Here is an 11,566-nt window from a genome sequence, read left to right as displayed (position 1 = left end):
GAATGACTACACAGGGTTAAACACTGGATTTGTCAAAGCAGGATCTCTCTTTGCTCTTCTACTAAATCTTGCAGCTAATCTCACCACTGGGGACAGGGCTCAGCTGCAGTCCACTCAGACTTGAGCAAAAACAATTGTGGAGTCATGTCCTCTGCAGGGTGAACGGTGGCTAAAGGTCTGTGCTGAAGCACCGTCTTAAAAATGACGCATCCCAGTTTTTATTTAACAAACGAATTGGCCGATGTGATAATTGTTTGTGCATTTGTTTTAGTATTCGTATTTGAGCGCTGTGTGCACAGTTTGTGTTGTTTCTCGAAAGCGTAGCATTGCCCAATAAGCCTTCAATATCTGTCAGCATTTCAAAGGGAGGACAATTGGACGAAAATTGCAGTACAAAACATTTCAGTTTTTTTTTTTATGTCTTTGTTGTCATATTTACTCACATTCACTATTTTTGTTGGACAAACAAACCACAATGACAACATTTGAGCAGAGGATTCTCTTTGAATGTTTGAATGTATAAAGCAAACAGACTTGTGCAAAAACTCAAAGAGAAATGCAGTATTTGGTCCAGCCTGCTCCACGCATGATGTGTCCAAACTCTGCTCAGTTATTCCCTCTTATAAAGCCTCTCTGCTGTGACACTACTCATGCAAATGTAATGCAGATACTGAGCTTTTGTTTCTCACTCAGCGGGATATATGTGGAAAAGGTTACGCTTTTTAAATTATAAAAAAAAAAAAAAAAGGTGTGTTAAAAAAAAGGTATTTTTGGTGTGCGCAGGCCAACGTAAAGTGTCCCTGAGAACTCAGTGCACTACAACTTAAAGAGAAAGTTCATCCCAAAATCAAAGAATACATTTTTTTCTTTTGACCTATACTGCTCTTTATCAGTCTAGATTGTTTTGGCGTGTGTTGCTCAGTGTTGGAGATATTGGCTGTAGAGATGTCAAATATAATGGAACTAGACAGCCCTCAGTTTAAAAAAAAAAATTGAAAAACTCAACATCGATGGGAATTTTTGTCTGTTTTTTTAGGGATCATAAGCCAATCACTCAAGATAATTCACAGACCTTGTTGTGAACTCGTTTATGAAGGAACTATTTTCTCTCTGCCAGAATACACCCGCCAACCACATCACGGCACAGAGGGAAGTGTTCGTCTACTGCTAGCTCACCAAGCACCGTTACAGTCCAGCCGATTACAACGCCATTAATGTTTATATGTCACGCTGTCACCAGCACAAGCCTTTCATCCATGAGCAGTCCACACCTCGTTCTGTGCAGTGATGAGGTTTGCAGGTGTAGCTGGATAGAAAGAAATAGTTCCAACATGAAACTACTCACAACACGGTCCATGGATTATCTTGAGCAACCAGGTCATGATCTCTGGAAAGAGATCACTTATGAGCTTTGTATTTTTGGTGCTTTGAGCACCAAACATCAAGTGCCATCTAGTTCAATCATATTCAAGAGAAGGCAGACATCTCTAAAGCTCATTTCCCAAACACTCGGCAACTCACACCAAAACAATCTAAAATAACAAACAGCACCCAAGGTCAGAGGAAAAAATATGTAATTTTACTTTTTGGGTGAAGTTGCAAAGAGACATAACAAGCAAATGATGAAATTCTCAATGTGACAACACATGAGCAGCATTTTGGAAAAAAGCTCCAAATACTGGAAAAACAACCAAATGCACACAACAGAGCCAAATACAAAAAATGTGCTACAAATACATGCAAGTTCTCTAAGATTTGCAGCATTCCTGTACTTGTTTGTGCTTTCTGTGTGCGTAGTGTGCTAAGTTATTTGGTTGTTTTCTCACTTTGCCATGTTCTTTTCTTTTTTTTTCTTTTAAATGTACAAGATGTTTTCTCCGTTTACTTGTTTTGTCTAGTTGCATACTTTTTCTAGAGCTGCAGTAACTTGAGCTTTCAGGGACCATGTGCTAAAAGCATTTTCTCACCTAATGCAGTTATACTAGCTTTTGATATATATATATATAATATATTGTATGTATTTACAGATTTACTGACTTATATATGTCTCTTTTTGGAAGAAATATTGTATTTGGCTAAATGGTCTTTTTATATTCTTGTTTTTGAGGGGCAATTCTTATCTATATTGTTCATTTATACATTTTGTGTGAAAAAGAAAAAAGCTGTAGTGTAGGATTCAGTTATTTGCCAAAAACTTTTATGTAAAATATTTGTATTTTAGTGTCATATTGTAGCAAAAGAGTTTAAATTTGAACTCAGTCATATCCAGATTAACCCATACTGTATGTAATATTTGTGCCAGGGGCATTGACATTTTTTTCATTGTATAAATATTTACAAAGTATAAAATACAAAACCCTCTATCTCACAAGAAAACAATTGCAGCCAGTGATTGTATATCATGAATCAAATCTTTTTGCACATCTGCTCTCTCTAATTTTGTTCTGATACATTTAGAACAGTGAATACTACTGTTTATTATGTAAAGCCCTGTGTTGATTTTGACATTAAATCTGTTATAAAATGTGCTTGGTTTCTCCCAGTTTGTTGTCTGCATCATTAAGATGCCATATGGATGCAAAGATAATGCCCCAGTGGATTCTTGTTTAATCTCGGGCTTTACTCACTTACAAGCACAGAGTCACTAAGAGGCTTAGACACCCCTTACTAAACATCACGTTTTTGTTGAGATTGAAAGTTTAAAGAGCGTGCAGCATCTATCAGGAAGAAGTGACCCAGCTTCAGTTTTAGATCCTGACTGAACATAAGCGTGCAAGATTGTCAGGTAGGGGATGTTATGGGTTATTCTTCATAACCTTTAATAATAATCCTGGCTGTGAGACGCTGCCTATGGCTGTGTTATAAGTTAAAAGATACAAAGGTCATTAAAACAAGCCTGCTTCAGGCTGAAGTTGTGATTAAAATATGAATCATCTCTTCCTTATTTGCAGAGATAAGGAATTGCTTTTTTTTAATTATTATTATTATTTTTTTTTTACTTTTTTAGAGCAGTGTTCCCAAGTATAGTAGTGACATTCGACAAAAATTAAGTTTGGAATTATTCCATTTTTTCCACTTGTCAACATGATTCACATTTGCTATGTTTATTCAGTGATTTTCTGAGCAAAATACTGTCAGTCGATCCACATTCACACTCATGCTGCCAGCTTTTGGTTGAGTTTTTTTTTTTCTTCATGGACTTCTGGTTGATTTCTTGCAATGCCACACTTAAATATACATGTTCTCTGTCCTTATCCTTGGACCACTCGATATGATCTGGAAAAAAACAAAAACAAAACACATTTAACATTTAAAGAATCAAGCACTACTGAAGCAATCAATTATATCTATCAAAACCAAATATACCACAGTAAGGATAACAATGTGGTTTGCAGTTGCTGCAGTTGGTCTGTTACCTTTTCACCCAACAAATAGCTTAATCATAATCTTTTTGATCTATTAATTCATTCATCACATAGATTTTAGTCAGCATTCTGTTGAGATATTATGTGTCTGAAGTGACTGATTGTTTGCCATATATCATCCAGTGGCCCGTGATATAAATTACTTAACTCATTCAACTGCAGTTTCCCCAACAGCAGCTTGATATAAGCACTGCTACCTTTAATGCACATGGACTGTAATTTAGTCAAACATCACTTTTGTCTGTCAGCTTTCATTGTCTTAAATTATTCAGCACTTGTGCTAATCAGGCACCTCTCAAATGCAGAAAAAAAACCCAAATTCACATTCACTAGAAAGAATTAAATAAAGAAAATCATAAGTACTTACTTAGATGACCTCTTTCGACAGCTGGGCAGCCGGCAGACCCTGCCACCTACAGTTAGATATATGCAAAAGAGTGAGAAAGGAAAGCTGAATATAATTACAGTGGTTTACAAAAGACTGAAGTGGCATTCAGACTCAAACTTACAGCCAATGACCATGATGCCCACGATGAAAAGTACTGCTGCGATGGAAAGTCCAATTTTGCGCAGGGACTCATAATCTGGACACATAAAACACGAATCAGGCACTCAACCACAGACATGACAGGTAATAAACCAGTGACAGGGAGAAGTGAACTACATAGAATCAAACCAGTAGTTTTGCAGTGGCTTGCTGGTACATCAACTATAATAATATTTGCATCGTGAATCAAGTAGTTACATTACATTTTCCATGTTTTTGCACAGTTAACTATTAAAACTACAAAAACTATTGGGCCATCAAACAAGATGTTTAAAAAAAATAAATAAATACATTTTACCATTGCTTCTTGAGTGTAATTGAGGCCCCTTTAATTCATGCTGATAACTTTGACAGAAAAGAAATTCATTCATCCGAGCAGAATTTATAAAAACAAACTTCAGTTTATTAGGTGTCACTTAGTCAGAAGTATTGATTTTTTCAGTTTATTTACAACTGTTCTGACAAGTTGTTGCATGCTATTTTATAAAGTTTAGAAAGTCTTCTGTTGATGTATTTATTCTGGACATTATCTAATTTTTCTAAGTTCTTGTGAATAATTCAAACTATATGGTTTATTGGAGTCTTATAGCTCCTTAATGATTTTTCTTACAAAAGCTATGCGTCACTTTTCTTCTTTTTCAGATATTTATCTATAAAAATGTGTAGTTGGAGCCCTTTGCTTGCAAAGATGACTTTACTGGTGCATTTTGGACAGTCTCAAGCATGAACCCTTGTTATCTCTAATTTTCCCTTAAAAGGATTCTAAAAATGCATGCATTGTATACATTGCATTGGGTTATGTGATATTTGTAGTTTATGTGGGTCTTCATTTTTCCATTGATCTTGATTCTAAAGGTCATCATTTATAGTCTCTTGCTAAATGTTTCTGGCCCTGAGTACGTGTTTTCGTTACCTTTCAGGCTGTGACACCAGCTGTTGTTGTTGTTGTTTCTGACTGTTACTGACACTCCTCCTACTTGGGAGAGGCCATTGTTGGGCGGTTCATTCATTCAAAGATGGATCATACCACGCAATTATATATTCTCTGTCCTGATTGTTGTTTGAACCTCACCTGTTCATATGAACTGACATCCCTGCTTGTTTTATCAAGCTGATGATGGCTTTGTAGCCAAAATGCACCGGTTTCTATTTATTTTGCCCACTTTAAGTACATTTTATCTTTGAGTGGCAGTGTTCTGTTTCTTATTGCTTTTTATTAACACATGCAGGAGAAGTTGTTGCCTGCTACTTTAGAAACTGAGATGGTGTAATACTGCCACCTGGAAAAAAGTTTCTGATGTTAGGTGTCTGGCTGATGGACATTGTTTATTAAACCAAAGCTTACATTACTGACACATTTATCTTTTGGCACATTTTGCAAATTCATTAAACTGATTGGCATTTTATTGCTGGCATGCAATTTTTTAAATTTAGATTTTGTTATATTTTTTCTGCTGTACATTGTCAATCTGATTTTTAATTTTTTTTTTTTTTAAATACAAAGTAGTTTGAGATACTTTTTCTAAGTAGCTTTAGTTAACCGAACAGATTTCTCCATAGAGTAGCTTTGCTGTAGCTCAACTTCTTCCAGTGTAAAGTAAAGCTACACTGTCAAAGCAGCTTCCCTAACACTGATAATAACACAATAAACACAGTCAAATGTAGCTTCTTACCATAGGTGAAATTGTCATCAGAATTCTTATCTATAAGCAGTCAAAGCAAAAAGAAAAGTATTGAATTAAGTTTGACTGTTGAACACAGAAAGCCTCTACAGGAAGAGAAAAAAAAAAGAGCAGAGAGACGATCACGGGGGAACAACAGTCAGAGATAGCATGACAGATGTACTGGTCCTGCTGACATGCTATTGATGGTGTATCAAACCGCTATCTATGCTAAACCAGCACAGTATGAGAACACACATATCTTATCTCTTCTTGCATAAGGTACAATCAAGCATTAATCTGTTGGCAAGAGAGGAAGTGAGGTGCTCTATTCTACCTCTCTGCTATGGGTTTTGTTTGGAAGACAGGGAATTGTGATACTGTCAGTCTGCCATGAGATAACAATAAAACTGCAACGCCTGTGGCATTTAAGGTAACTATGGAGTAGTAAAAATTTTAGTCACCCGGGGTGAAAGCTTCTTTGGTGGGGTTCGGAGTTTTGGATGGGGAGGATGTCACTGTGGATGCTGAAAAAAGACAGTAAAAACATTAGTTTCCTTGACTTTTTTTGTATTTTTATCTCTAAAGTCTAATATTTATAATGCACAGGTTTATAATGCAAAACATAATTTCATGTATTGAAAAAATATTTTTTTCCGGGACATATTGACTCCTTATCTTTGCCATGCAAGTCCACACTTAATTACTTCTCATTAAATTCCAGGTGCAGTCCTATGTTTAACTCCATTTTTAATTGAATTTCTGAATATTTCAGTGGAATGACTCTCTTAGGAAATTTAGGCTGACACTTTTTAAAGCATATCAGCGCTCTCTCTGTTGCGCTCACTCGAGTTCCCTGCCTTTCCCTGGTGCTGTAAAATACAGCAGAAATACCCCTCTGTATATCTCAACAAGGACAGGGAGTTTAACATTTTCTAATTACCTCATAATTAGTTTTGAAGAGAGAAGTCTTTACTGTAAGCCTTTGCTATTGGTGTGAGGAGAAGTTAGAGCCTATTGGAGTGCTCGTGGTATATCTACTGGCTGAACTTAACGCCTCCACCAACTGGGTGTTCGAACATGTGAAGGAAAGGGTGCAGATTGTTACCTGGAGGGGCTATGGACATTGTTTGTGGTTTTGTTGTCCCCCCTGTGGGAGCTAAAGGGACAGAAACATAAAAATCACATCAGGTCTTATTGGAATTATAGATGTCACATATACAGCACTGACAACACTCGTGGCTACCTGTTGACATCATAGTGTCTGATGTGGCTGTGCTGACATTGACTGGGTTGCTAGGTTGCGGCTGCCTTGTGGTTCCTTCAGCAGCAGGAGTTTCCATGGTGGAGTCAACATTTCTGGTGACTCTTTTTCCTGTTGCATCAAGAAAACAACTGAATTACATGAAAATGTAGATAGATGGAAGGAATTAATGGGTGGGTGGGTATGTAGGCAGATAGACAGACAGACAGACAGACAGACAGACAAATAGACAGACAGACTGATAGATAGATGATAGATAGATAGGAAAAATAACTTTTACTAACATTTTGAATTATGGATAGTAACTGTGCAAAATGAAAAAAGCCTGGAGAGTGAAGAAGCTGCAAAGTGGCATTTCTCAGCGTAGCCACAAGTACCGTACCAGGGGGAGTCGGAGCAGCGGGCATTGCTGTTGAGTTTGTCCTATTGTTGCTCACAGACACCATTTGATCTGCGGGTGTGGAAGTCTGAGCTCTCGAAACTGTGGGGGAAAAAAAGGACACATTTTAGTCACCAAGAGCACAAGTCAGATGAGGCCTCGCAGCATGGCCTCGATACAGTAAACTTTACAGGAGGAACAAAGTGCAGTGTTGTTTACCCGAGCGACTTTCTTAAACAATGCTGTGATGTATTCCTGGCAGAAGCCAGACTTGAGAATGCGTCTGACCATGCCGGGGAGAGAGAGGCCTGCAGATGCACTGAGTATGTCACAGTAATAGTCCTGTGAGTGGGGCAGTGCGGCACAGTTACAAAGAAGTGGCTCTCACAAAACCTCTGGCCACAACAGAGCTGGATTGTTGTGTGAGAGCGCGGGACAGTGAGGCCGTTGTCTGTTTACTCACTCAGCACCTTCCAATTAGTGCTGAAGCTCTACAAAACCTCTACTTTCTTGAGCTAATGCTGTGATCCCAACTACTTTAATGAACCCATACTTGACTAATGATTTACAGCTGATGCTAATTTTCGATGTGCCAGATATATTGTGTGTGCATGACAACCTTAATTTTTTGTAGTAAACCTTTTATATTACAGTCATCTGTTCTACAATGTTTAATGTGAGCTTACTCTGAGCTTACAGTTAAATTGGACCTTCTGTCTTCCAAGCCCACATTAAATCCACATAATGTATACTAGGTATTCTTAAATTACAGTATCCTACTTTTTTACATAATTAATACATAATATATAATATTTGTGACAAGACTTTATGTAAATTTTTCAACATTCAAAGGGGAACTCGGTTATCGGTTTACTCATAAAGAGGAATACTCCTCTGAGATGGTGATGTCATGCATATGGGCATTTATCAACACATCCTAACTCTAAACCTACTAAATACCAGTGTTTGGTCAGTGGCCCTCATTGTCAAACTATGATGCCCTGGGTACCCTTCCAGCATCAGTTTTTGATGCTTGGGGACGGCATATCAATTTACTCTGCATTCTATATTTTCATAATAAATGTCAGGAAATGCACAGCTTTCACTGGTAAACGCAAGAAAACTTACAACACTGGTTGAAAAAACCCTTTTGAGGTTTACTTCCTTTGGTTAAGACAATAAAGCGCCATGGTTTTGTTAAGAAAAAAACCCACACATGGTTTTGAATAAAATAAGCACAACTGTCACTGACATAATGCAGCGTCTCGTGACAAACATTTAATTTGAAATGTGACACAGTCACTAACATATTATGCTACACATAAAAGCACACTGCCTTGTTATTAAACTAACTCGATCGACTTTTGGTTTCTCACGTGATAAAAACACCAGCCTCCTGGGTAAAAGTCTGGAGTTTTTTTGACTCATTAACCTCTCCTCCAACCCTCCCTATGCAGATATTCTCATTCTTTATACTAAAGCAGTTTAGAGCATCAAAAAATGCCAGTGCCTGATGCATCTCATACCACTGCTAAAGGCTGCCATGGTTAATGTTTGGTGTCTGACGGCGAGAGCCACTGTCCAATGGCTGGTATTTGTCTAGGTGGGAATGTAACCGGGTTGTATTTACCCAGCAGGTAGAGTCCACAGTTCTAACTGGGGAGGAGAAAAAACTAATGGTCTGGCTTCTGCTGCATCAGTTCATACCACTGTTTAAAATCTGCCTTTAACAAGTCTCCCACTGTTATAGAGGTGACATACTACAGTACTGTTGCACCCTTTATGATGCAAATTAACAAGCTGCAGCTTAAAGTGACACAATGCTGAAAGAAGAAATAACCCATTCTTCCTCTTACTAACAATATGTTGAACTCATGAGCAATTAATAACACCTTAGCCAAATCTAAAACGTTTAAAGGCTCTGCCGTGACAGTTTTACCTCGTCTGATATGACCAGTATCATACTTTGACTAAACTTCATCACATAAGTGTCAGTTTTCTGACTTTATGACTCTCAACTGTTTTCATTTTAGCATGGTATTACAGCAATTTGCAACCAAACTGCCTGCTGTTCAGAAAAAGTTGCTTTAACCAGGTGTGTCAAACTAATTTTAGTTCAGACAGCCCAATTTGACCTTAAGTGGGCCAGACCAAGTGAAACCATTGCATAATAACCTATAAAAACACCTCATTTCTTTTCCTTTCTTTTAGAGGCAAATGTACATTCTAAAAACATTCATCAATTTACAAAACAGATGATGAACAGCCTGAGATTGGTAATAAAATAAGTGCAATTTAAACATTAGATTTTCCACATTTAGTCAGTATATTAGTCACTGTCATCACATGTACATTTCCGTTGTTTAGCAATCAGGTTTCGCAATATTATTTTAAGATAGAGGTAAGCACTGAAGCTGCTGTCAAAATATTTTGCAATATATTCAGTATCTTAAACTATGACCACATTAAGTATTCATATTCATAAGTTTCATTATTTCAGAGAATTTTCCATGAAGGAGGCTACTCCCTGTTTAACTTGCTTCTGAAACCTGGCACCTCTTAGCCAATATATGAAGTGGGCCGGTTTATTCATTTGTAAAGCTTTACACTTTGTAAATACAAACTTTTTGTCGTTAGTACATTAAAAAAATGGATTACTGCTTAATCTTTAAATTTTGATTTTGATTATAGTTATTCAATAGGGAAGGTATCTCTAAAATCCATTTTTGGCTTCTGAGCTCTCCTGCACAGTGCTTTCACTTAAAAAAAAAAAAACAAAAAAAAACTTAACTTAACTAATTGGACCCTTTCCAGAGGCCATATGTTTCACACCCCTGCTTTAAACTCAAGTCACATGTGTGCTCTCAGTGAGCTAAATCATTGCAAGCAGAGTTTTTTTTCTACTCACCTCTTAATAACACAAACAGGAAAAAGGTCAAGGAAGTCAAATAGATCTGAAAGAAGAAAAAAAACACGTTATAGGAAGAGAAGGTAAAAACAGGCTGTATGTTAAGTGGTGTCTTTACATACTGTAGTGGTGTCACAACAACCTGTGTTTGTAAAATTGAAATGACCTCAACCACTTTATCTAAGACTATGTTACGACTGTTTAACAAGAGCACAAGTACAAAGTACACTACATGGTAAATTAAAGGATTGAAACAAGAGAGCATTCATTATGGAACATTTTGTACAGTTAAAATCTACAAGACAGGAAATCGTTCTCACTGAGGTTTAGCACCCACCACATGGCCTCCTCTCCTTCCTCCTAAAGCACACAGACAACGTCTCCCACACGCCTCACGAAGCATGACAAAAAACAGATTCATACTTTGAATGTCAAACTTTATAAAACACACATATCACAACCACGATTTTTCTATTCATTTGTCAAAAAAAAAGTGACCGAGCTGGCTGCACATTGTGGATGCGATCCTCCCACACATGTCTGCGTTGAACTTTGTGGCACTATTGATCAAACTTCATAACATTTTTCTAAGGTCGCTGCTGTCACCAATTAAAAAAAAAAGACTTTGGAGGATGTGTCAAAACAACCACTTTTAACATAATGGGAATCCTGTACTGGTGAGCTGCATTCTCTGAATCAGTGGGAACACATGTTCCCCCCTCCCCCTCACAACATATCACCCCTAGCTTGAAAGAAAACACTACAGAAAGAGAGGCAAAAAGCTCTCCAATATTACATGATTTTATAGCAATGCAGAGAACAGCAGAAGCAGGTGGAGTGACGGATGAAGTCTAGGCCAGTGGCTCAGTTTGAATCCACCCCTAGCAGAAAATGAATCTCGATCTTTGACCTATCCTGGTGGCAGCTCGTCCTCAGGGCTTGGAACAGTGTGACAGGTGAGCGTCCGTGGCCGTCATGAGCTGTGACAGCTCAGATTAGCAGGTCATGCCAATCTTCATTTCACTCCAGAGCATATGTCAAGATGAGGCCTGTTTCCCCTGGGCTGTACAGGCGTCTTTCCCTTCCCCTAGCCTGACCTGCCTGCCCGTTTGTCACATCTAGCACCCTCACTCACTCTCCGTCTGTCTGTTCATCCGTTTGTCTGTCATCCTCCATCAATCTCCCTTCAGTACGCCTCGCCAAAAAACGCCCCACAGCCCTCTGATATTTAGTCATCCATCCAGGCTATTATGCTTACCTTAGTATCCATCCTGCGAGGTGCCCCAGTCCACAGAGTCATCCGCATCCTCATCATCCACGCTGCTTTCCTCCGTGTGTCACTTCTGAAAGGCTGATGGGCTAACTGCTAACCAACCACACCC

The 11,566-nt window shown here is 38.1% G+C and overlaps 1 protein-coding gene across 1 annotated transcript; it reads right to left on the bottom strand.

Annotated features, from left to right (window-relative positions):
• Nucleotides 1-3,079: 3,079 nt before the first annotated feature.
• Nucleotides 3,080-11,566, bottom strand: fxyd5 (FXYD domain containing ion transport regulator 5). Its single transcript, XM_042489424.1, has 10 exons — nucleotides 11,443-11,566; nucleotides 10,185-10,230; nucleotides 7,280-7,378; nucleotides 6,880-7,008; nucleotides 6,742-6,792; nucleotides 6,098-6,160; nucleotides 5,646-5,675; nucleotides 3,935-4,009; nucleotides 3,793-3,838; nucleotides 3,080-3,276 (listed from the first exon to the last, which is right to left on the bottom strand). The coding sequence occupies exons 1-10, from the start codon at nucleotides 11,497-11,499 to the stop codon at nucleotides 3,252-3,254; spliced, it is 621 nt and encodes a 206-aa protein (XP_042345358.1). The 5' UTR covers nucleotides 11,500-11,566; the 3' UTR covers nucleotides 3,080-3,251.

Source organism: Plectropomus leopardus, chromosome 7, assembly GCF_008729295.1.
Source record: "Plectropomus leopardus isolate mb chromosome 7, YSFRI_Pleo_2.0, whole genome shotgun sequence".
Lineage (NCBI taxonomy): Eukaryota > Metazoa > Chordata > Actinopteri > Perciformes > Serranidae > Plectropomus > Plectropomus leopardus.
The sequence above is the reverse complement of the archived record's forward strand: the minus strand, read 5'-3'. Positions and strand labels throughout refer to the sequence as shown.